Source organism: Canis lupus, chromosome 12 (assembly GCF_003254725.2).
Source record: "Canis lupus dingo isolate Sandy chromosome 12, ASM325472v2, whole genome shotgun sequence".
In the NCBI taxonomy this organism is placed as follows: domain Eukaryota; kingdom Metazoa; phylum Chordata; class Mammalia; order Carnivora; family Canidae; genus Canis; species Canis lupus.
The window spans coordinates 63,731,388-63,757,762 of NC_064254.1; the positions used below are offsets into that span (position 1 = coordinate 63,731,388).

A 26,375-nucleotide genomic window follows, 5' to 3' on the forward strand; every position below is an offset into this window, starting at 1 on the left:
GGTGGGGCGGGGGCTCCAGCTGGACTTGAGACCGCTCCATTTCTACTACGAGGAGTGCAAACAGGATTCTGCACGCTCTCTTCGGGTCCGTGCTGTATGGCCCTCCCGGTGCGGAGGTGAGCTGAAGCTCTCCCCCCACCGCCACCCATAAAAAAAAAAAAAAAAAAAAAATCCAGGTCACTTTGAGGTCTCCCTCGTTTTGAGGAATGCACAGGGCGGGGGGAGCCCGTAGAGCGCCGTGGAGCGCCCGGGCGGGGGGCAGGGCGGGAAGGTGGAAGGAGAGGCGATGGGGCCGCGTGGGGGCCGGGCGCGCTCGCAGGGAAGCCGGAGGAGTCCGGGGAAGTGCCGGGACTCACGCGCGCGCAGGGGGAGCGGCCGGGCGGCGGGCGCGCGGGGGAAAGCCCTGGCCGGGAGCGGGCGGCGCGGCCCGGGCGCGTTCAGGTGTGGCCACGCCCCCCTCCCGCCGCTGGTGGGAGTGAATCAGACGAATGGGAAATCTGCAGCGGGGAGGGGAGGGGAGCGGAGCCGCGGGGCTGGTTAACACAGACCGAAAGCGCCGCGGCGGCACTCGGCCCTCCAGTGCAGCGCGGAGGCCGAGCGGGCGCCGCACCTGTGCGCCGCCGAGGTCGGGCGGCCGAGGCCCGGCGGGGAGCGCAGCGCGTCCGCCCGCAGCCCGCGCGGGGGCGCCGACGGGGATGCGCAGCGCGCGGCGGGCGGCGGCGCGGGCCTCCGATGCGGGACCTCTGCTCCGAGACGCGCGCGGGGACGCCCTCGGTAAGCGGCGCGGCTCGCCCTCCCGCCCCGGGGCTCGGCGGGCGGCTGCGCGGTCGCGGGGACGCCGGGGCCCGCAGCTGTCAAACTCGCAGCCCGCTTTTTCTCTCCCCTCCGCCCACCGCACCCCTGGGAATCCTTAACCCTTTCCGTTCGAGGCGGCTTGAGGGTCGCTTCATCGAACATTTCCCCCTGCCCAGCCTGCTCCTGCTCCCGCTCCTGCCCCTGCTCCTGCCCCTGCTCCTGCTCCTGCTCCTGCCCCTGCTCCTGCTCCTGCCTCTGCTCCTGCCCCTGCCCCTGCTCCTGCTCCTGCCCCTGCCCCTGCTCCTGCCCCTGCCCCTGCTCCTGCCCCTGCCCCTGCCCCTGCTCCTGCTCCTGCCCCTGCCCCTGCCCCTGCTTCTGCTCCTGCTCCTGCCCCTGCTCCTGCCCCTGCCCCTGCCCCTGCTCCTGCTCCTGCCCCTGCCCCTGCCCCTGCTTCTGCTCCTGCTCCTGCCCCTGCCACTGCCCCTGCCCCTGCTCCCGCTCCTGCCCCTGCCCCTGCTCCTGCCTCTGCTCCCGCTCTCGCTCCTGCTCCCGCTCCCTGCCCCTGCTCCTGCTCCCGCTCCCGCTCCTGCTCCTCCTCCGGGTCGGCCGGGTGTTCGAATTTCGCTCTTTTTTTCCCTCCCCCCCCCCTTTTTTTTTCTTTAAAGAATTCGCTTTATCTTAACGTTGATTTGGCATCGCGACGGGTTCGCGTTGGAACTTAGTAAAAAAAAAAAGAAAAAGAAAAAGAAAAAGAAAAAGAAAACAGGCAAGTGTGTTTTAAAAGCGTGACTGGCCTCCGCCTCCTTTTTGGAAGAGCATCCTATTTAGGGGAAGCCAGAGAGGACGCGAAGGAGCCTTCCATCCACGGACCGGGGTCTCTACCTTCGGAGGCGCTGTAACGTGGAAACGACGCCCGTGTTCCTTTTTTTTTTTTTTTTTTTTTCCCGCGAACATCGGATGGGAAACCGAGGCAGGACTCGTTCACCTTCCACCCCCCCCCCCCCCAACCACCACCACCCCCTTCCCCGGAAAGCCCTGCTCCCGCCTGCGAGGGGTTGGACGGGGTGCGGGGCATTTGCGGGAAGATCCTTATCAGTGCACAAGCGGCCGCGCAGCCTGTCCCGTGAGCCCTCAGTATTCGTTGCAACTTTAGTTACAGTAAGCCGGAGCCCATCCGCGACTTCTGGGAATTCGTACACTTTCAGATTTAAATGGAAAGTGCTATTTGTAGCTGAGGGCTCCTCAAGGAATTCTCTGCGGGGCAATGCCATGGACGAGTTCGGGGCTTTGTTTGTGCTTTTGCAATTTGGGGTGAGATGCTCACCACCGGTCCGAGGAAATGCCAAGGAGTCCCCCCCCCAACCTTCACCCTCCTTTTTTTTTTTTTCCTTTTTCTTTTCTTTTCTTCCCTTTGCCTGCTCTTTTTCCTGTGCTCCCGAACCATCTCTGAAAGGCTGCAGCTCGCTGGGTGATGCTGGCAGGATGCAACCCTCTGCAGCCTTCCCTGCGAGAGGATGAAAGGGAGCGCGCCGCGGAGGGGGGGGGGGGGCGGCGAGTTGTTTTGAAAGTTGTTTTGCGTTGGGAGCTGGTGGGAAAGTTCAGTCTTCCCCATTTGGGAAAGGCTGGCCGGGTTCCGCTCCTGCCCCACACGCGCTTTCCATTTTTAGCTTCATTCAGAGGCAGACAGAGCTCCTTCCTCTTCCTCTCCTTGTTTGTGACACTCTTCTGAGGCAGCTTTTCCACAGCAATGAGGGTCTGGCGGCCATGACCCCGGGAGCCCTGGGAGCCCTGGGCCTAGGCCGCAGCACCCCGGCCTCCTCCTGCTGTGAGAGGTAAAGCCAGGGATTGCTCCGAGGTGCTGCTTTTTGCTTTGCTTTGCTTTGCTTTGCTTTGCTTTGCTTTGCTTGCTTTTTTGTGTATGTGTGTGTGCCTCCCCCCCCCCCCCTTGACTTTGCCACACAGTCTTGTCTGTCTGTCTTTCTTTTTTGAGAACTAAGTCAGAGTAGCATTTTAAAGCCTTGCTCCTTCAAGCCAAGTCTTCTTTACGCGGCTTTCGGGCTCTTACTCAACTGTACCAAGCGCTCTGCATCTGCTTTTAAAGGCCTCAGCCTCTACTGTATTAGTCATAGCCTCTCCGACGGCAGAGCCACGGGACAATGGGGATTAAAGGCCTTCTCCCCCCCACCCCCCTTTCTCTCTCTCTCGCAGGCTGCCCCGAAGTGTAGCTCCAGTGCTGTGAGGTCTCCCCGGTTGAGCGACGGGACCATGAAAATGGACATGGAGGACGCAGACATGACTCTGTGGACAGAGGCCGAGTTCGAGGAGAAGTGTACCTACATTGTGAACGACCACCCCTGGGACTGCGGCGCCGACGGAGGGGCCTCGGTGCAGGCAGAGGCATCCCTCCCCAGGAACCTGCTCTTCAAATATGGCCCGAGCAGCAAAGAGGTAAGCGCCTGCTCTCTTGCCCAAGCAGACTGGCACCTGCAGCTCTGCCTACTGCTTGCCACCCCCCACCCCAGGGTCTGCGAAGGAGTAAATAACTGATGACTTAATGCGCTCCTGCTCGGCCTTCTGGGTTCCTCCAGCCCCCCCACTGTCCCATCCTAATTAGGACACGGTTCAGTCTTGCTGGCAAGTTGACACATCTTGGCAGGGCCCCACTGCCAGCACGAGGCGGCCAGGACACGGTCAGCGGCCTTCGAGCAAAAGCCACTGTCCACCCTGGACTCGCTGCCCCTCGTCCTCCAGTGGTACCATAGCTTGGGAGGGGGAAAAAAAAACTTTCTTAGGAAAAAAAAAAAAAAACTGGTTCGTGTTTCTTTTGTCTCCTTTTGGTCATTAGGTGGCTTTATTCTTTTTAATGAGCCGGCTTTATGAGCTGGGTTTCTAAAATTATGCTCAAAACCTTGACGTGTTTATGAACTGAAGTGATGGTAAAAACCGAGAAGGGGTTCGTGTAAAAGTGTCCTCTGTCCGGATGACTTCAGAGCTAACCACTGTTTATCTGCGGCAGCTCCTTTGCTCTGGCTGGGCTGGCAGGCCGATTCCTTATTGGCCTCTGAAGTGGGTACACTCTTTGTTGTTTCAAAGGGGCTGGAAACCCAAACTTGGAAGGAGCAAAGGATTTGTGTTTACCCTTTTATATAACGATTATAGCGAGGCGTGATGTTTAGCTGTGAAATAACTCGCAGAACCACCCCTGGTGAGAATTGAGCCACTGCAGTCAGTTCTCACTAGACTACAGCTGAGCTTGAGGGGATCAGCCCCCCCCCCGCCCCCCCAACAGACTTCCCACCACCACAACTACCGGAGGGTCACTGTCATTTCTGTGGCTGCCTCCAGAAAGAAGGGATTCCTTGCTGTAGAAATCCACCACTCGATCCTGGGACTGTTCCCTGGAGCCCTATCAGATCACTTTTCCTCCTTCCCCAAGGAACGGTATTTGGAGGAGTCGGGGGAGCCTGTTGGGGAAATACTTGATCTCTTTCCTGTTTGTGTGTCTGAGTTCAGGGTTTTTGGTGAGGGGGAGACACAGCTGTCTAAAATTAGCTAGAAGCAACTCTGCTTTGAGTTTCATTAAAGCTTAATTTTTCCCCCTCCCCCTTGGTGGAAGAAATAGAGGCAGATTTTATAAAAAGCAATATTTAAATTGGAGTTGTACGTGAACGTTACCAAAACTTAACCCCAGAGGTCGGCCTTAATTATACCTCTTTCTGAGAATAACCCTCCTTTCAATAGAAAGCCTCATAATATGTGGCCCGTGGAATCAATGTGGGATTTGTTTGGCTAGTTAAGCTGTGGCTTTAAAAGGTGTAGTGTGTTTTTTTCCCATATCTCATTTGACCAAATATTGGTCTGTTCCCAGGGTTCAGTTTATGCCGTGTTGCCCTGTCCTGCCCAGTGCACTGAAGTCAAGACCTCTGTTCTGTGGGTCATCTTTGCCTTTTAATTCTATAACGTTCTTATCCTCCGTTCAGCTCTCCGCTTGTTTTTCGATTTCCGTCATTCTACTTAAAAATCATAGCTAAATAAAGGAATGTCCTCGGATCATTAGTGCAAGGCTCAAAATGATAGCTACTTACCCGAGATGTGTTAGTGAGCAGCCCCAGCCGCGACTAGGAGCAAAGTTCTGACTTCCCCAGCCAGTGCTTGATTATGCTGCACTGGCCCCTCTTGGTGTCACTGTGGTTTTATTTATCGTCTTTACATCTTTCAGACTGATCCTTTATTAAGCTTGTTTGGTTTGTTGTTTTTTTTTTTTTTCCTCTGAACTTCTAACTTCCTATTTCGGTATGTTCACACAGTGTCTGTATCCCTAAAAAGGATCCTCCAACACTAACCTAATAAGAGATCAGGGTCCTCCTGTACTATTGTCCCATATTGTATTTAACTGAAACACTTGAAAATAATACAGCTCCAGTTCCTAATCATCAAAGTAACCAGGAAGCCAACTCAAATGTTATACTGTCTCACACTTAACTCTGGAATTTGTACCTACTCTTCTTTCTCCTTCCTTTCTGCACTTTGGGAAAGGACAGCTCCCTTACAGCGGTGAGTGAGGCACGTGGCATTGAGCCACTGAGGGTGTGATACCTGCAAGCCAGTTCTTGGACGGAAACCTCCAGAATGGATGAAATGTTTACACTGACATTATTCAGTTAGTTCTTTCAGTCCCGCCAGCCATAGAAGGGGGAGGGGGGAGCCTTTCTACGTGGGGTTTTTATCTCCCTGATTTATCTTGCCCTTCTTTATATGTTTTCATTTAAGTAACAGAAGATGTTACACTGTGTGCTGTTGTGCTGACATACTTGGGGATTTTTTTTTTTAACAAGACCATTTTTCATTATGAATTTGTGCTATGTGTCAGCACCTTTTTTTTTTCTTTTGGTTTTAAAAACAAAACATACGAACCAAATTTCTGATCTTGACCCTCAGTTTTAGATTTGGTTTAGAATCATTCTGTACCTTTAATGAGCCTGTTCTTACTTCCTATTTCCAGAACTCAGACCAAATATAGACATACTATTCAAAACTTTTAAGACTTTTTTTTAACTGATGGGTTATTCTTTTAGGGGGATTTTCCCCTTGTCCTCCTGAAATAATCTCCTGTGAATACATGAATACAGACAGATCAATTTCAACAGTTATATTTTAGAAGCAGTAGCCTGTATCGAGTTTGCTTATGTTCAAGAGGCACAGTGGCTCTGAGTCTGACCTCCCAGTCATGTGGTGATAAACATCAGACCGGTGATGGGGACTCACCGAATGTCTATTTTGATTGAAGTCCATTATTAACTCAAGCCATCTGTAAAAAGTATCTCTCTGTAACCTGCAATTCCCTCTTCTTTCTACTGCTTTTTATTTGTGAGACAATGTACCAAGGCATTACCATGTTTCCTTTAATATAAAGCTAACTAAGGAGGGAATCTTCAAAAACATCTCCATCCATCCCACCCCACTCCCTTTTTTAAAAAAATGAAGTGAATTACAAGCTGAAGTCTTCGTCCTCTACAGAGTTCTAGTCATCTCAATGCAAATGTCCTTGTATTCAAAATAGAATTTTAATTGAATAAGTCATTCTTATGGGGGGGGTGGATTCGGGGAGGGGAAGAGATAGCTAGTAATTAAAATCGCATCTTCATGTAATTTGGGGTGAGGATGCTCATACCACATTTAAACCCGAGTAATGTTCCTGCTTAAAGCCCACTGCTGTGTGTGTGTGTGTGAATTTGTCTATTCCCTAAAGGAGGAATTGCTTCAAAAAAACCCCCAAAAAACCCCAAAAAACCAAGTTCATATTCTCCTTGATATCAGACTTTCAGCAACCCCCATCCTAAGTTGTGAAATCTTCGTTTTGTACAGTGAAAAACAAGCCCTTTTTTTTTTTTTTTTTTTTTTGGTCTGGAAACTTCAGACATCAGGGTGTGTTCTCTAACTGAGGCCACTGACTAGAGACAGATCTGCCCAAGCAGTGGAAGCGCTGGCTCCCAGCATCATGCGTCGCAGGGAAGAGCTTGATCAAGGGGCAGCAAGAGAGGAGGCGAGGAAGGGTGGAGGCGAGGAAGGGTGGAGGCCAGGGTCTTCTCCCAGATAAGCTTCTGGAAGGCACACAGACAGCAGCCTGCCCCTAGTAATAATTCTTTAGGACCCTGGTCAGTTCCTGAGTAGGTTTTTTTGGTTTTTCTTTTCTTGGGCTTAGGTGAACACATTCTTAGTTAGTCTGTTTAGCACTGAAATCCAACGCACACATCAGGTTCCTCTGTATCATGTGCTTCTCCCGGGATAGAATGTTGTTGGTTAAGATTCACATCTGGACCTTTCTGGGGCAAGAGGGGAGAATATGACTTGGTCTTCCACTTCCCATTAAAAACAAGCTTGGTTCCTATTCCCCCTCCACAGTTACCTACCCGAGCACTGTAATCTTAGAATTGCAGCCTGTATGTCCTTTTTTTTTTTTTTTTTTTTTTTTTGTCCTTTTTGAATAATGTCTCAGACATGGATTTGAGATGAAGGTATTTATCCTGTATTAAAAGTGCTGGGCTGGGAATGGATAGGGAATGGATAGGGATGGTGTGTAAGCTATACAGTTCCTTCCAACCTTGAAATTCTATTATCTTGTGTCTCTGTTCATCCACTTGTGTGAGTTTATGTGTTCCCTATAGCTCGTGTATAATAGAGCTTAAAATAATAGGGCTCTGTCCCACTTGTAAAGATAATCTAATACTGAGGCTCTTTGGCTTTTTTTTTTTTTTTTTTTTTTTAATTACAAAATGCTCACAACAATAAGCGTAGGTTCTTTTATTTGTTTGGGGCTTAAGGATTCTCACAGACTTCTCTTCCACCACAGACCCTCCTCTTTTTAATTGTTCTCCTGTCTTGCTTGCTTAATTGCATTTGTAAGGTTAGAGATGGCAAGTACTGTCTTCCAGCTTCCTCAGTGACTTACTTTATAGTTGTACTCAAATTGGTGCTGGGTGATATGTCTTCTGCAAATTCTTTTGTAGGAATAAGATTCTAGTCGATTTCATTTCGGCCATAAGAAAACTTGGTGTGTTTTCTTAGTGTAAGATTGATAGATGAGAACCAAGAGGCCCATTGGTTTTTTTCTTTAAAAAAAAAAAAAGAGCAATTCGGAAGGAAAAAAACCTGACCTCAATGTAATGCTACTTGTTGGTAATCAAGCTCTGACTCCTAAGACACTGTCTGCAAGAGACTATAATTTAAAACAAAGTTGATGAACCAGTTGAGTACCTTTCTTTAAATTACTGCTTTAAAGTGGATATGTTGAAAATATCAACTGCTAATTATTGGCTCACCAACAAATGACATTATTTGTTTTTCCTGTTTGTCATTTTGATATTATGGAATAATCTCTCGAATGTGAATGCCAAATGCTTTGCGTGTCATACAAGTCAATTCCATGAATTTTTCAAATTAATTAGGTTCATTAATGTATCATCAATAATGATGATGATCCTCTGCATAAGTTAAGTCTACTTAAGCTTTCGTATGTATTTTTATCTCAAGACTGCTCTGAGGTACTCCTGTCCCCAGTAGTTTTACTGCCAACAAATATCAGTAACGATGAACCGTATTGAAAGGGCACATAAATGTAAATGAAGGCAGAGGAGGAGGATGAGATGAACATCTGCTTTTTTCAGCTCTCTGCCAGAAATTCATAAAGTACCAAAAATAACACTGTAGCTCACAACCTTGTTTCAACTTGTGTTAGGTGTAGGAAATTTTCTTTCTTTCTTTTTTTTTCTTTTTTTCTGTCTTTCCAGTCTGGGTATGCTCCATTGGCTTGTATATTGAATATTAAATTGTTTTTTAAAAAAAATCATTGGCTGATAAGAAATGTAAATGAGAAAGACTGGACTGTTAGAACCACGGAGATGTGCTTATTCCATATCCATTTAAACAGGTCTAAGCTCTTGAGATTTATCGAGGGGTCAGTGTATCTCACACCCAAAATCTGAGATTCCACTGTTGGAATGCATGTATTGATGCATGTATTTGGACCTACACAGTTACACAGGAGCCACCGGGTTTAGTAAAACCTGGAAGTAAATATTCTTTTCCCTCCCCTCTTGGTCCATTTCAGTAAGGTATTCAATAAGTAATTTGTAGGAGGTTTTAGACAAGAAAAAAAAATAATAAAAATGGGAAAGTGAATAAAAACCAGCACGAAACTGTAACTGCAGAATGTTGCACAGGACTACCTACAGAGGAGTTCTTTTGAATAGTGATGAATTGCTTCCTGATTCGTGGTTGGTGATTTTTTTCACTCCCTTAAAGAAATTTACGATCAAGGAGGAACTGGCATAGTTAACATGTTTCTTTAGCAAGGCCTTAGTGTGATACATCCAGTCTGAGAAGGTCATTTCCTCAGCTCTTAGAACCCACAGCTCTCCTCAATATAAATTCCATTTCAAAGGACGACTTTTGACCACTGTTGAGTAGAAGATGCTAGAGGAGAACAAAGTTACTTGAAAGATCTTACTTCTATTAAAGAGAACTTATAAGTTATGAAAACACACACACACACACACACACACACACACACAAACCTCATCTGGAATGAAAAAAAATATAATGTGTTTTGCTTCTGGTTCCCTAGGCCTTTGTGGAACAACCGAAGAGCATTATTTTGGTTTCTGAGGTTAAAACTATTTTATTCCCCTCAAGCATGCAGTGTTTATGGTTTGAAGGAGAAGGAGAAATAAGAAACTAGGAACAGGATGAAATAGTTTAATCTTGACCGTCTACTTCTGCAGTACCTGATTCTAAAATCCGATCAAACACTCTGGTTACCCTCTCTGTTCTTCTAGTATGAAAAGTAATCATAAAAATGAAAAAGTCACCAGAGAATAATCCTTTAGACTATTTTAATGCTTGGTTGGGTATTTGCTTATGATCTGGGAGCTAGCTTAGAAGATGGCTTCCCCCTCTGATGAAGCTTGTTGTTAAAATTATGTAGGCACCATTGATAACTGCTCTCCGTATCATAATTTTGTCATTGTTGGTTGTACTACCACTTGACAATTCAACGCAATAAAAACGTTGGTTAATATTTTACAGTTGAAGTAATTATTTCATGTCATTCCCTTTAGGTTATTGGAGTAGTGAGTAAAGAATACATACCAAAGGGAACACGTTTTGGACCCCTAATAGGTGAAATCTACACCAATGATACTGTTCCCAAGAATGCCAACAGGATATACTTTTGGCGGGTAAGTAGGGGAAAGTTCCTTCAGACTCCTTAAGAATTAAGGGGAAAAAATGGAGTCAGAATTGCTGGGTCACTTCCTTTTTCAAACTGTACTGGGTCTTACCACAAGTCTTCAGGGCCCCTGTGGACACAGGGAATTGTTAGCAAATGTGACTGAAGCTGGTTAATTGTTTGGCTCTAGAAATGCAGCCTGTAGGTGATTAGGGATGGAGATGTGGACTATATGTGAATCTTAATTTTTGCAATTCATTAGAGCTTTGTGATGAAAGGAAACAGTTTGCTGCTTGCTTCAAGGGTAGGTTCATTTGCATTTCTCTGCAAGGAAGTAGTAATGAGTCACCAAGCCTTAGATTTCACCCCTTCTTGATTTCTTGCTGAGTTAACTTTAATTGAATGGAAGAGTAATCGTAAATGAATTAGCTTGAAAATAAGCTAAATAAATGCCGCTAAGGAAGGATGGGTGGAAGATGCCACCAGAGGAAGGGAGATGACTGGGACTGTTTTTGCGCCTGCCTCCTAAAACTATTGGGTTTGACGGTATGTAGATTACCCCCGTAGCATACGGGAAATGCTTACAATCTTGTGAGAGCATAAAAGTCTGGCCTAAACAATTTCCTTCGGAATATCGGGACTAGAAAGGACCTTAAAGATGCAGGTAGAGGCAGGTGCAGTTTTTGAGTAAAAATACCCTGGATTAGCAGGGAACAGAGACCAAATTGGACTGCTTTCCATCTTCCCATAGATCTCTCTCTAGGATATTGTCTTTTTCTCAATTAGAAAATAAAGATACACTTACTAAATTTAAAAGTAATTTTTTAATACATAACTTGCATAAAACGTACAGGACAACCAAGAAGCATTATTTGAACTCTTTTAAGAACCAGCTGCATGGTAACAACCAAACCTGGTTTATACTTCTTTTGACCGATATTTACCCAGGATGCTTATATCTTTTGGGGAAGTATCTCTGAAAGACTTCTGTTTGGGGATCATTCAGAGATCGTTCCACAGAAACAGGATTTTTTTTTTTTTTTAAATCCAGGAAGTTTTGTATTTTTAGAAATTTATTTTACCATTTTCCAGACAAGACAGAGCACTAAGAATGGTTCACTAAGAATTGTGTGCTCACGATTTTTATTTAAGAATCACACATGCCTAAAATATATTTACTTTGTGACTTCTAATGGGCAAAATGTCAGCGAGTGCGTTTTTGCCTTTATTGCCAATAAAGCCTTCTCAGAAGTGAGCCACAGAAGTGTGTGACTCTTGGGAGTCAAAAGTCTGAATTAACACCATCCAGGATAAGAATTAAGGCGTGATCATTTTTTAAAGAGGCAAGAAATACGTTAAGAACCTCCTATCTCTGTCCCGGGTTCCCTAGTCACTAAAGATTCATCGTTAAGTAACTTGAAATGCTTTCCTTGGGAGGATTTATATGGATCAATCTTTCACATACAAAGGATATTGTAGGAGAAAAGTCCCCACATGTTGTTAAAGGCGTCCTGAGTTTGCTGGCAGGAATATGAACATCTGTTGTAGGGAAAGAAAAAGTTTCATGCAAATTACACAGTCCAAGAAGAGTAGGGATGTTCCAGTTGAGAAACCAGTGACATTTCTTGTAACTGTACTGTGAGTCAGCACATTTTTAATCTTCCTGATAATATACAGCAGTGTAGTGAGGTGAGAAGGAGCAGTGTTCGTTTGACGTCTGCGTTATTTTATTTTCGTGTGCGTGTGTACATATGACTTCATGGGACAGAGGATACAGTAAATCGTAGTCCATGGAAGGCTGACTGGAATCCCATACCGGTAGCTTTAGAAAGCAGTCTCCGCCCAGTGAAGAGTGCAGAACGATGGAACCCCATGTTCCTGGAAGTTTGCACATCAGAGTAAACAAACTTGAAAACCCCTCTTGATAGCAGAATTCACCCGGCCTTGTTCCATTTTCTCTTAACAAAACACACCGCAAAAGCTCTCACAAGCTGCTTTGATGAAGCCACATGTATTTCCCCCTTCACAATTTACAGGAAGTTACTCTTAAAAGAAAGTGATTCTGGTGTTTACTGCCCGTGTTAAAGGGACAGAGTTCCTTTTTGTTTCTGATAACGTTTGAGTGAAATACAGACGCGATTTGTAGACTTAATCATAGTCAGTATGGGACTAGGAACAAAGCCATGACCTGCTGTCGGGTCAGAGCAAACCTTCTGCTCCGAACAGCGCCCTACTACTTGAAGACCACGGGCTGCAGATAAGCAGGTATTGGTCGTACACGGATAAGGAGATTTCTTAGGTCTGAAGAAAACGTGGTACACCTTAAAAAAAGAGGGAGCGCGAGAGGGAGAGGGCATGTATGTGGAAGGGTAAGGAGTTCGCTTAGAAAGGAGTTTCAGCAAGGATGTAGGTTTTTAAGTTTTCCTGTTCTTACCTCTGCCTTTTTACCAAATAGCCTGGGTGCATCTGCTAACCAGAAGTGGTATTACCGCGGGGCCGACTCTGAATTCTTCATGATGCCTTGCCTTTAAAGAACAGCACAGTTTCTTCCTGTTCTTTTTTTCGAGAAACACATGCCCGTCGCTCCGAGGCTGGTGTTTTTTAGCCAGCCACCTTACAGATCAGAGGGCTCCCTCTCCCCTCCTTGGGCTTGAGAGATAAGTGCAAGGCTGAACGTGTTTATCGAGAGGAAAAGTGACTTCTCAGTAGACTGTCAAATCCTGGCTTCTGTCCCGGTGTTCACTTTGTTATGGCAGGTGAAGTTCACCTTTGCCCCACCCAGTGTTTCCACAAAAAGGCAGGGTTCCAAGTATTCATAGGAACAAGTGTTACTTCTGGACTTGGAGGCTTGGGGGTGGAGGATGTTTGCATAGTCGAAGCCTTGGGCGGGGGTGTAGGAAACGGCAAGTACAGAGGCCAGAGAAGAAGTTGAGAGACTCAGTTTGACGTATTCGGTTGGCTTGGTCTTCTACCCGGTGACTCAAAGCATTCAAAGTCAGCATAATCGGAACCCAAGTCAGTCGCTTCGCCCATTTGCCGTTCACGGCGGTAGCAAAAGTAGTACTCTCTGGTGGTTTGAGCCGGCCGGGGCAGCTCCTTAAATGAAATGTCGTGTTTCGTTCTTCTGTCATTTTTCCCCAAACACGAAAAGATGATAAAACTGAAATGGAAAAGGTAACTGACAAAAGTGCGCCTTACCTGTTTCCGTCCTTATTTCTGCTGATTCAAGACCGCTCCGGCTACCCGATTGCATCCTTTCTCCCAAGTGGGCAGCAGGGGAATGAGAAATGCGTGTTCATTCTTACAGGTGCCGGGGGAAGCTTTCCACTGCTTTGGGGCTGCCTTTGGTTTTCACACGTCTGTCTTTTCATTTGGGCAGATCTATTCCAGAGGGGAGCTTCTCCACTTCATCGATGGCTTTAATGAGGAGAAAAGCAACTGGATGCGCTATGTGAATCCGGCGCGCTCTGCCCGGGAGCAAAACCTGGCTGCGTGTCAGAACGGGATGAACATCTACTTCTACACCATTAAGCCCATCCCTGCCAACCAGGAGCTTCTTGTGTGGTATTGTCGGGACTTTGCAGAGAGGCTTCACTACCCTTATCCCGGAGAGCTGACAATGATGAGTCTCAGTAAGTGGATTACAGAACAACAACAACAAAAAATTAAAAATGCCAGTAATGTCAGTTCTGCCCCTATGAGCTAATGACATGTTGTTTAATTATATGGCTTCGTTTGTTAAGCCAAGTAGGTGGCTTAAACAAGGGACTAGGAAAAGGGGAAAAAAATTTTTTTGTAGTGCCTGTTCCCCAGTATGAAACCTGATCATGTAACGTGGTAAAAGCTATTTTGAGTGTTTAATTCTGAGAGTTACAGGAAGAAATAGATGTCTAATTCTAATCTTTCCAAAAGGGGGCAGGTCGGAGTATAAAGGGGATTGGTCCTGACATGCCTAGTATGCAAGGTATAGCCCTCGTTTGTGGTGATTTGTCCGTGCTTACAACGTGTTGGAATATCGTCGAGATGAACATTTGGCTATCAGTGTATGGGCTGATGTAGAACCCATCCGATTGTTTCTCGAAAGACTCACAGCTATAATTTTTAAAATATTATTCTAAATGGAGGGACGCTTGGGTGGCTCAGAGGTTGAGCATCTGCCTTTAGCTCAGGGTGTGATCCCGGAGTCCCGGGATCGAGTCCCTCATCGGGCTCCCTGCGAGGAGCCTGCTTCTCCCTCTGCCTGAGGCTCTGCCTTGCTCTCTCTGGGTCTCAGGAATAAATAAATAATGTCTTTCAAAAAAAATTCTAAATGGATAGCTCAAAGATTTTCTATATCTTAGCTTCCTTCTTCACATGAATAACCTAATTATCTAATCTCCTGATCGGTATTATGGTAGCCACCTCTCACTTTAACAAATTCTCAGTTCCTTAGGTTTATAAGCTTTTACTTTTTTATTTGCTTAAAGTTACTGTCATTACCCTTCTACAAAGGGTTACCTCATTTTAGTCATTCTCAACTGACCTCTAGGAACAATTTAAGAATTACCATAAAACTCCAATCTGTTGTAATTATGGTTGTGTGTTCTTGGTTAGACTGGTATGTTTTAAGGAAGTTTTTTAAAAATTAGATCCTCTTGGGTTAAACGTTTTGGCATCTAAGTTTTTGTAACTTTTTTGTTTGTTTTGATACGATTTCAAACTTAAGGAAGAGCTGCGAAAATAGTACAAAGAATTCCCAGGACCCTTTACTCAGGTTCACCAATTCCTGATAATGCACTCTGATTTGCTTTACCTGAAGGCCCGATTGTTTTAGTTCACATTTCCACCTTTGAAACATTTGGCGTGAATGTTCATTTTAACATTAGTTAGAATTTTGACTTCAACTTTAGGACCAGTTAACAAACTCATTACCTGCCCTGGTCAGGATAAGCCAACTCTGGAGCTAGCTGGTGCTCACCCCACACTGTCTAGTTTATCTGATCTCCCTATGATCTCAGTACTGTATTTATTTGCAGTCTTCTGAAAAGCTTATGAATCTCCTTCACAGGATATCACCTTTTAAGTTTGCATTCATGGTTCTCTCTCTCTCTCTCTCTCTCTCTCTCTCTCTCTCTCACACACACACACACACACACACACACACACTTTGGGTTCGCCTTTGAGCTTCAGGAAGAGGTCTTGAAATAACTGGAAACAAGCCAGCTTCCAACAGGAGCATGAGGGGTGAATCAGGTCCTACCAGAGGTGTCAGTCTTTTTCCCCCATGTCTCTTCTGAGGTCCCAAGAGTCTGTCGTTTGCACTGAGCATCCCAGGAACCCCAGGAACCATTCAGCTGTTTCGGCATCTGCACATGCCAGGCCCACCTCACAGGGCCCAATGGTAAAAGGCAGCTTCTGTTTTAGCAGAGCCTCTCACAGGAAGATGTGCTTCCTCCTGACTTTCTCAGCATGGCAAGTCCCTTCTTGAGGGTCTCCTTACACTTCTTGAACTTAATCATTCAGGGATTCAGAGACAGGTCTAGGTGGTGTTTTGTTTTGTTTTCCAAACAGTAACTCCATTTGAAGTGACCCCCCCCCCCCCCCGCCCACCGGTCCCCCCAGTGACTTTGCACCAATCCCGAAGAAGCTTTTTCACATACATCCTTCACCCGGTGTAGTTTCAAAGGCCCTGCATTTTTATTCCCCCGAAGAAAGGTTTTACACAGTATTTAAGATTCAAGTGCTTATTCTTTGTTCAGAGCAGAGTCCATGGATACTGTGAAATGACACTTTAGTTCCCACAAACGTCCCTTTTTTATTTATGCAGAATTTTTTCCTAAATGCTGGTTTATCAGGTATCCTTTCCTTGTCCAGCATTCATGGTAAAGAAAGAGAGTGAACAATAACCAGTCACATTAAGCCAAGACTCCTGCTGCCGATTGTGAAACCAGTTGTCTTAGGTGTGGTAACCGATGATTGAGCCTCTGATCAGGAAAATTTCCACTCTTTCATCAGGCCTAATAGGTAGATTGTGTCTTCAAATAAGTTGTGTTGGGTTTCCATGCTTCAAGCACAACAGAGGTCTGTGCCAGAATCTCCGTGAGGACTTTAAGTGGCAGTGATGGTTCAATTGGTAGAATTTTGAGAAGAGATTCGAATTAGACTGAGAGGTTAAAAAAAAAAAAAAAAAAAGCAGCCAGAAATCACAAGTTGGCGGGTTTAAAAAAAAACAAAAAACAAAAGGAGTAGAAACTATTAAATTTAACTCTTATCCCTCCCAAGTTTTTTGGTATTTTTTTTCCTATGTATCTAACCAACCCATCTAGAAAACAGTTGACCAAATTATAGACTTCTAAATGTTAATCTGCTTTCTCAGTTTCAGTTGAAAACAGACTTTGTTTTGCCTACTGCAGAACTTCTAGGTTCTTTCTTGTAGTCTTGGGGGTTCTTATTATAGATCGAAAATGTGAGTCGGCATAATTAAGCCATTCAGAGCCTTCAGAAGCAGTTCACTCTTGAAATGACTCCGTCCGCCTACAGCCATTTAAGATTTAAGAACAAAAACAGATCTTGATTTTCTTCTTCATGTTAACTCAAGCTGCTGCTGAGTGGGAGAGTCAGAAATGACACCAGCTCTACTGATTACTCAGCTGCTGAAGGATGATTTTTTAAAATGTACCTTCACATAGACTCCACGACTTCCACCTTAGAACATGTTAGGGGGCTAACGTTTCCCTCTGGACATCGTTTTGGAGGGAGACAGACATTTATTTCTGTGGAGGCGTAAGCCATACCGAGCATTCATTGTGGATTTGCGATATGCTGGGCCCTGTGTGCTAAGTATTTTGCATGGAAAATTATAGATTCTGACTTTCCTGTTTGCTGGCCCAATCATTAGCGTTGTTTTAATAACCGAATTATTAAGGTGTGCCTGGTGAGAACACCTGACTAAATAGGAGGGACGGTGCTACTGATGCACGTGCACTTCTTGCTTCTGGCTTTGCTCTGTTGAATTTTAGAACCAAGAGAGTTTTGAGGCCGCTGGAAAAATGGATGAGTCTGAGGGAGAATTTGCCGCATGAAAATGGTGAAGTTTCTTTCTGATGTTCATTTTATGACGGGACCATCTTTTTTTTTTTTTTTTTTTTTTTCCTAATGTGCGCCCAAATGGGTGCCTCCGGATTGTTCTTTTTCACCTCCATAGAATTCCTTCCTGTGGCTGTGAGATGCCTCGCCTATCAGTTTCCCGACTTAGTTGTCTCTCTTCCTTTACCATTTCAGCTTTAAAAAACAAAAGTGACAATTTGAACTTCCTGCCTGCTGGGCCTCACTGAAAGACTGATATTGGCCCGATAAGGGGTTATTTATTTTGGTTTAGTGGCTTCAGAAATCCCTCTCCCTCGACAAGCCTTCCATCACGGCCCCCATCAGCATCTTCCCTGATAGTGTCTTGGCTGTGTTTATTCTGGGGCTGCTGGCTCACCCGGGGGGGAACTGATAACAGCTAGCAGGAGATAACATTCTCCGAGAGCCTCTCAAACTGGAATCGAATCCCTCAAGCCTGTCAGCCCAGAGAATGGATTTGAAGAGTTCAGAATCTGGACTTCCACAGAGTTCATTTCTAGACCTATCAGATATCAAGCCTGGAGTGCTTTCTCAGTGAAATCAAACGGAAGCTTTCTTTTTGCGGGGGGGGGGATGACCTAACGAAAGATGCTTTTACAGAGGCTTCAGCATGGTCCCCCAGACCTGTCCCCTTCCGATACCGAAGCCAAGAGCTCTCCCCTGCCTCCCAAGGCATCCGCACACATGGATGGCTCATGCCTCCAACCTCCTCCTCCTCCTCCTCCTCCTCCTCCTCGTGGGGCGGCTGTTCCGTTGGGAGTGATTGCCCTCTGATAACCAGAGCTCCAGCGAAGCAGCATCTGTTTTACTTTTGATTTCCAGGGAAGTCTGAGCGGAGAGTTTTTGGCGTTCTCTGCTCTGATTGGTCTTTCCCCAAAGGCATCGTTTGCTCTGTGTGCTTGGAGGGGCAGGGCTGGTGATGGCCTGGAGAGTCTGGAACTGTCCTCAACTGCTGCTGTTCCTAAGTAGTGCATTTACCGAGTAATAATATAGAATAAATGCTTTCATCTTAGCTGCCTGTTTTCTTTGGTGCTCTAAGTAATTGGACTGGCTCGGGAAGTGCCTGTTGTGGTTTGGCAGAGATGAGTATGTCACGCCTTGTGATTCCAGGGGACAGCGTTGCTGGGAGCCCGGTCAGACCAGAACAGAGAGCCTCGGTGCCATTCTTGTGTTGTCAGCAACCCCATGGGAAGGGGTGGCATCCACATCGCTCGTCTGTCTGGCACAGGCAGTTTGAAGAGGGTTTTATCAAATTCATATTAAACAAGAATGGAGGCGAAAACTGATGACTGCTCGTTACTTGAAATGAGTCTTAATCTTTCACATCTCGTTCGCAGGGTGTGCTGATTTCCTTTCGGTGTACTGCGAACATCAGAATGACTTTTATTAACCTCTGACACCCCCACCCCAGGATTTTTCCACCCCATTTCAATGGAGGCTCCCCCTGTTCTAGCTTGAACAGCACTTTTCCATCATGCATCGCTTTTTACCGGTAGAAACCTCTTTGCTGCAGATGTTGCCACTGTCCCCGTTTGGCCCAGAAGGCAGCAGAGCGAGCGGGCCCCGAGCCCTCTAGAAGGACAGGGCGCGGAGACGCCAGGTGGCTGTCGCTTGCGGCCCGGAGAGAGGACAGCTTTGGCAGTTTGACTTGAGTTCTCTGGAGCCCTTGGAGTAACCGTCCTTTCTTTCGTTGCAGCGCAAACCCAGAGCCATCCGAAGCAGCCCGGCGCCGAGAAGAATGACCTGTGCCCCAAGAACGCCCCAAAGAGGGAGTACAGCGTCAAAGAGATCCTGAAGTTGGACTCGCACCCCCCCAGGGGGAAGGACTGCTACCGCTCCAACATTTCACCCTTCGCCGCCGAGAGGGACGCCGACGACCTCGGAAAAAACGGGAGCCCCGAGATGCCCTTCTACCCCCGGGCCGTGTACCCGAGTCGGGTCCCTCTGCCCGAGGACTTTCTGAAAGCCTACGGGATGGAGAGGCCCACCTACATCGCCCGCTCGCCCCTGCCGTCCTCCACCACCCCGAGCCCCTCGGCGAGAAGCAGCCCCGACCAGAGCCTCCAGAGCTGCAGCCCGCACAGCAGCCCCGGCGACACCGTGTCGCCCCTGGCGCCCTGCGGCCCCGACCACCGGGACTCGTACGCCTACTTGAACGCCCCCTACGGGCCCGAGGGCCTGGGCGCCTACCCGGGGTTCGCGCCGGGCCCGCCCCTGCCGCCCGCCTTCCTCCCGTCCTACAACGCCCACTACCCCAAGTTCCTCCTGCCCCCCTACGGCGTCGGCTGCCCCGGCCTGGGCGGCGTGGGCGGCGTGGGCGGCCTGAGCCTCTTCCCGCGGCTGTACCCGGTGTACGGCGGCCTCCTGGGCGGCGGCGGCGGCGGCGGCGGCGGCGGCCTCCCGCACCCCCTGCTCGGCCCGGCCTCGCTGCCCGGCTCGCTGCCCTCGGACGCGGCGCGCAGGCCGCTGCAGCCCGACCACGCGCGCCAGGTGCTCATCCCCGCGCCGCACAGTGCCTTCTCCCTGCCCGCCGCGGCCGCCAGCATGAAGGACCGGGCCAGCAGCCCCGCCAGCGGCTCGCCCACCGCCGGCACGGCCGCCTCGGCGGAGCACGTGGTGCAGCCCCACGCTACCTCAGCGGCGCTGGCGGCCCCCGGCGGCGACGAAGCCGTGAATCTCATGAAAAGCAAAAGAAACATGACCGGCTACAAGACCCTGCCCTACCCCCTCAAGAAGCAGAACGGCAAGATCAAGTACGAGTGCAACGTGTGCGCCAAGACGTTCGGGCAGCTCTCCAACCTCAAGGTAGGGCCCCGGCGGCCGACGCACCTGCGGCGGCACCTGCTCGGGCACCTGCGCGGGCACCTGCGGCGGCGCTGGGTCCGCGCATGCGCGCCCCTGTGCGCTGGCTCCGGCATCTGCGGCGGCTGCGACCGTGGGAGCCCCGGCCGGGACCAGTTGGGGGAGCGGGGGGGGATGGGGGAGGTGACCCTTTGCTTTTCTAATATTTTTTAAAGCTTTTATTTATTTATTTATTCATTCATGAGACGGAGAGAGGGGGGTTGGGGGAGGTGTCCCTTTGCTTTTTTAAAATTTTTTAAAGCTTTTATTTATTTATTCATTCATGAGACAGAGATAGGGGGGATGGGGGAGGTGTCACTTTGCTTTTTAAAATTTTTTTAAGATTTTATTTACTACTTATTTATTCATGAGACGAGGGAATGGGGGAGGTGTCACTGCTTTTTTAAATTTTTTTAAGATTTTATTTATTTATTCATGAGACCCAGAGAGAGGGGATGGGGGAAGTATCACTTTGCTTTTTTGTTTTTTTAACATTTTATTTATTTATTTATTCATGAGACACAGAGAGGGGGGATGGGGGAGGTGTCAGTTTGCTTTTTTATTTTTTTAAGATTTTATTTGTTTATTTATTTATTCATTCATTCATTCATTCATTCATTCATGAGACTCACACAGAGAGAGAGAGAGGCAGGGACATAGAGGGAGAAGCAGGCTCCTGCAGGGAGCCCGATGCAGGACTCGATCCCGCGACCCCAGGGTCACGACCTGGGCTCTCCCTCCCAGGCAGGCGCTAAGCCGCTGCGCCACCCGGGCGTCCTGTCACTTGGCTTTTGTGCCGTTTCCTCCTGTGCCACTTGGGCCCAGTGACTTCCCCACCGAGCCGTCCTCTGGATGCTGCAAATGGGGGTTTGGGCTAGAAGAGCAAGTGGAAAGTGCCGCTGGCCTGTGGCTTGTGCTCCTTTCGCTCAAACAAACCAAAGCGTCCGGAAACGCACAGGGGCTCTATTCGTTCCTTCTGAGCTTTGTCTGGGGGCGGGGGGGTGCTGTGTTAAGGTGCCCGTGCCATCGGTGCCCCGGCCTTTGAGCGGGATGCCAGGGCTCCCCAGCCCCGGCGCAGGCCTGACGTGAGCCTTCCTTCCAGGTCCACCTTAGAGTGCACAGCGGAGAGCGGCCTTTCAAATGCCAGACTTGCAACAAGGGCTTCACTCAGCTCGCCCACCTGCAGAAACACTACCTGGTACACACGGGAGAGAAGCCACATGAATGCCAGGTGGGCAGGGTTCGCCATCGAATTTCACCCTTTGTAGAAAATGTCTGGGGAGCGGGCCCCGCGGGTCTGATTGCCCGTGGGTGAACCAGCGCAGGAGCCCGGCTGGCCACGAGCCTGGCACCCCCGTATCTGCGATGAGCAGAGGCAGTGACCCAGCCAGCTTCCAGTGGGTGGAAGATGGCAGAGGAAGTAGCCGCCTCCTCGCACGCAGCGTGCCCACAGCTCCCTGTTTGCCTAATGCCACACCATGGGTGCCACAGGGAGGCTGCTCGCCCCGCAGGTTGCTGGGCGTTGGTATGTAAGCTCGCCCTTCCCACTGGCACCTAACTCTTAATCTTCTGGTCTTCCCGTCTCTGCCCTCTTCCCCGCACTGTAGGTTTGCCACAAGCGATTTAGCAGCACCAGCAATCTCAAGACCCACCTGCGACTCCACTCTGGAGAGAAACCTTACCAGTGCAAGGTGTGCCCTGCCAAGTTCACCCAGTTTGTGCACCTGAAACTCCACAAGCGCCTACACACCCGGGAGCGGCCCCACAAGTGTGCCCATTGCCACAAGAGCTACATCCATCTCTGCAGCCTCAAGGTCCACCTGAAGGGGAACTGTCCTGTGGCCCCAGCCACAGGGATGCCCTTGGAGGATCTGACCCGGATCAACGAAGAAATCGAGAAGTTTGACATCAGTGACAATGCCGACCGGCTGGAGGACATGGAGGACATCGACGTGACCTCTGTGGTGGAGAAGGAAATTCTGGCTGTGGTCAGAAAAGAGAAAGAAGAAACTGGCCTGAAAGTGTCTTTGCAAAGAAACATGGGGAATGGACTCCTCTCAGGGTGTAGCCTTTATGAGTCATCAGACCCATCCCTCATGAAGTTGGCTCACAGCAACCCACTACCTCTGGGGCCTGTAAAGGTCAAACAGGAAACAGTTGAACCAATGGATCCTTAAGATTTTCAGAAAACAAAAAGCGTTTTGTCTCGTTTTGTTTCTTAACTTATGACTTGGCAAGTCAGGGTGCCTGTAGCAAATGCTTGTACATAATTCCAGTTCTGCAAAGCTCTCCTGACAGCAGATGGTTTCCCCTCACCTCTCTGGAATTAAAGAAGGAACTCCAAAGTTACTGAAATCTCAGGGCATAAATGAGAAAAAGACAATATATATACATATTATATATACTTATTTACACCCCCATCTATATATTTGAACCTGTGTATTTTGAATATTTGTGTGGATATGTTTGCATAGCCTTCCCATTGCTAAGACTATTGCCTAGCCATAATTATTTTTTCAATGATAATCCTTCATAATTTATTATACAATTTATCGTTCAAAAAGCAATAATTAAAAAAGTTTACAATGACTGGAAAAATTCCTTGTAATTTGAGTTATAAATGTTATAGTTTTGTCTTGTGGCCATTCTTTGTAGATAATTTCTGCACATCTGTTTAAGTACCTACAATTTAGTAAACAAATACATTACTTCGGTTGACCTCCCTCTGTAATAATGGTTTGAAAATGAGGTTTGGTATTGCCAAAGTTAGACAGTTGATGTGTTAACTCATAAGATCTGTCATTTGAACAGCATTGTGTAATGGGGGGAATGTGTGCAGTTACCCAATAATAACTTCAGTAGAAGAATTAAGAAAGGGAATCTTGTGTGTTTCTGTAGATAGTTCCGAGTCTTTTCCCCCTTGCCAAGGGTTTATCAGAAAGGAGACAGGAAGGCTTCGCCGACCTGTCTTCCTCTCCAAAAAAGCAGGGTCACCCCGTCCCAAACCATGTGACCATTCGGCGTGGTCACGTGACCTTTCCACCCCAATGTATTATCTGACAATGTGAATAAGACAAAAATGCCATGTTTAAAACCACCGCAAAATGTTCCCAAAGCACAGGTGGTTTTTGTATGTGTGAGGTTTGGGGGCTTGAGTCTGGGTGTTGTTTTGTTATTGGGATTTTTTTGTTGTTGTTATGTCAAAATTGCACAAACATGGTGCTCTACCAGGAAGGATTTGAGGTAGATAGGCTCAGGCCACACTTTAAAAACAAAACAAAAACAAAACAAAACAAAAAAAAAAACGAGAAACGGGTATTCTTGTTGTCTTAGGGTAAAAGCAGGCAATGCACATTCCCATCCCCGACACATCAATTGTATTTTTTTTCTGTAAAACTCAGATTTTCCTCAGTATTTGTGTTTTTACATTTTATGGTTAATTTAATTAAAGATGAAAGGGCATTGCAAAGCTGTTCAACAACAATTACCTCATTGAGTGTGTCCAGTAGTGCAGGAAGTGATGTCTTATCTAATGATTTGCTACTCTAGAGGAGAAACCAAGTGTGCTCCCAAAAGATAGAATGTGTGCCGTCTGTCTTTTCCTCTGCTAAGCCCAAAGATGACAAGTCAGCATTCAAGGTGTAGCGAAGAGTGATGTATATTTATAAATCTATTTATACCACTATACCATGTGTATATATAATATATTTATAACCACTTAAATTGTGAGCCAAACCATGTAAAAGAACCTACTTTTTCCTAAGGGCAAAAAAGGAAAAAACCATCCTTTCTGAGGCTTTGCTTAACACTTGACCTCACAATCACATTGGTGAGCTTGGGCACCCCTTTGCTATTATTGTAAGAGACCCCAAAACCTTGGTGCAAAGGTGGGGACTGCGTAACAACCAGGGAGAGAGATTCATCGTCTTTCACCAGTAAGGGCAGTCGGAGATGGTTTGATTTTTGTTTTGCCACATTATGATTATGTGGTCACACCCAAGTCACGGAAGTAAAGTCCCATTACTCCCTTTACCATGGTTAACTTTTCTCTACCTCTCTTTCCTTCCTAAATAACTGATGCATCACTAATCAGCCTGGTTTATATAGTCAGCCTTCTATTGATGGCCACTAATGTCAACCTGCAGCAAAGAACAAACTTAGGATAATCCAGGGAAACCTCAGAGCCTTACTGATCTGTTCCTACAAGTGGCAAAACTGACAATTTTTTTTTATGGATCAGTGCTTGACAAACACAGTCCTTAATTGTAGGTAAACCAAAGCATCACACACTGACATCGACACCAAATACTCTCAGTTCTGCTCATTTGTTCCCTTCTTTCCCCTTTTATGCTTTCTTATTTGTGGGTATTTTTACCAAGACCTGCATGGCTTGAGACGTCTTGATTCTCTTCACCATTTGACTTTCCCTCGTAGGCCTCTTACATGTGAATGTTGAGCCCACAATCAACAGTGGTTTTATTTTTTTTCCTCTAATCAAAGTTAAAACTGACCAAAGTTATTGGCTTTTTACTTTGCTAGAACAACAAACTATCTTATGTTTACGTACTGGTTTACATTGTTATTTATGTGCAAATTGTCAAAATGTAAATTAAATATAAATGTTCATGCTTTACCAATGCTTGTCTAGCGTCTTGAGTGCAGGGCCAGTGACGCGACCTCTCCACCGCCCTGTAAGGGCAACACTTTTGAACACGACACAGGTTGCCTCTCTCCTGCCCCAACCACCCTCTCCAGCAGCAGTGAGTCCCTCATCTCCCACCTCCCTGGGGGACCATGCTTGTGAGTGATGCAAAGTGTCGACCTGTTTTCTCTCATAAGTGAACAGTTTAAGATTTTTTTTTTAAGATTTTATTTATTTATTTGAGGGGGTGGTGGTGAGGGAATAAATTCTTTTGTGCTTCTGTATAGTCTTCCTGCCTTACATCCCATGGTATTTCTTTCCCTTCACATCTTAGCTCAGAAAGTAGATCCACCAGTTGCTCATTTAAAGCGAATTTCAAGAAAGCTGCTGTTTCACCAGAATCTGGGCACTGTTAGGATGAAACCCAAAGACATGGTGGTACGGCCATGCAGTCCCAACTATCAGGTGGGGGGAAAGGGTCTATTCGCGTATCCGTTGAGGCCCCAGGAACTAACCTGTCTCCAGACACAAATACATGAGTCTCATTTGGCAGATGTGAATAGGCGATGCTCTTAGAAAACTGCTGCAGTCCTCAACGAAAAAAAAAATCTAAATGGCCCATGCAAAGAGTGTCCGTGCCTGCCGTGTCCCCTATTACCAAGTTCACGGTTCCCTGTCCATGCTAACCGCATGTTAGGAACACTGCTCCTTCTTACATTTGGATACTGGAAACTGCCCGATGTTTTTTTTTTTTTTTTTTTTCCATGTTTCTTCTTTATATTCACTTAAACATCTGTGCCAAGAATTTGAAATGCTGCCAACATGTAACTGTGGAGTTAAGAAAACCAGAACCCTATTGTCATAAACGTGCCAAATGGTGCTGGTTGCACTACTAAATTCTACAGAACCATTGTGGTAATAATTTTTCAAAACAAAGCCCAATAAGATTCAGAGTGTAACAGTTACCACAATAAATCATAGTTCTTTACTTGGCAAAGCATACCTTTTTTTTTTTTTTTTCCTGAGGGTTATATATCTTGGGAACTCGTGTGGACTTAGCTGTTTAATGAAACATTACATGAAAAGATAACATTCACTAGGAGCTCAAGTCCACCCAGCTGACATCCACACAGTTGGATCAAGGCTTCGTGCAGCTGTTTTCAGGGCAAGGCAAGACTGAAGAAGTCCTCTTTTTCTGAGTCTTAACCTTAAAATAAAAGCTCTGTTCTGAAATCATACATTGAATTCACCACCATAAGGGGATATACAGAATATATGGTTCCCTGGGAGTTTATGGGCACATTTCTAGATTACTTTTTCCCTTGAGGGACAGGAAATCTATCTAGGACCCATAAGTGTGTGTAAGTGAGCTCATTCCTCCGTGTGTGTGTGTGTGTGTGTGTGTGTGTGTGTGTCCTTCTCTAAAAGGAGATAATGAGCCAAGGCCAGAGCAGAGAAATGAAAGTAATTAGAGGCACATGGTTGAGGGTTCCTGATGTAAAACCAGGCCTCAAGGACGAGCTGGTCTAGAAAGGAACGGTGTACCACAGACAGTGGCAGCTTAAAAAAAAAAAAAAAAAAAAAAAAAAAAAATGAATGAACAGGAGAGAAGTCACACAGAATGTGATCCTTGAACCAATCTGAAGACACTTCCCCTTCCTTTAGGAGACCGTGAGGACCTTGTCCAGGACGTGTCCAATTCATTATCAACTTCCAGCCAGAAGAAATCAGATCTTTCTGAGCACTGGCTACCTCTCTGGGGTCCAC

General features: G+C 46.8%; 1 protein-coding gene across 4 annotated transcripts; it reads left to right on the top strand.

The window, feature by feature from the left end:
• The first annotated feature begins 570 nt into the window (after positions 1–570).
• On the top strand, positions 571–24,599 carry PRDM1 (PR/SET domain 1). 4 transcript variants are annotated; one of them, XM_025444643.3, is made up of 7 exons: positions 571–774; positions 3,004–3,243; positions 9,912–10,031; positions 13,401–13,653; positions 18,822–19,930; positions 21,069–21,197; positions 21,574–24,599. In XM_025444643.3, exons 1-7 carry the CDS (start codon positions 733–735, stop codon positions 22,141–22,143), a joined length of 2,463 nt encoding a protein of 820 aa, XP_025300428.3. In that variant the 5' UTR covers positions 571–732; the 3' UTR covers positions 22,144–24,599. The 4 variants fall into 4 exon arrangements, with proteins under 4 accessions (XP_025300428.3, XP_025300429.3, XP_035553880.2 ...); XM_025444644.3 differs by lacking the exon at positions 571–774 and adding an exon at positions 2,326–2,627; XM_035697987.2 differs by lacking the exons at positions 571–774; positions 3,004–3,243; positions 9,912–10,031 and adding an exon at positions 10,062–13,195.
• Positions 24,600–26,375: the final 1,776 nt, after the last annotated feature.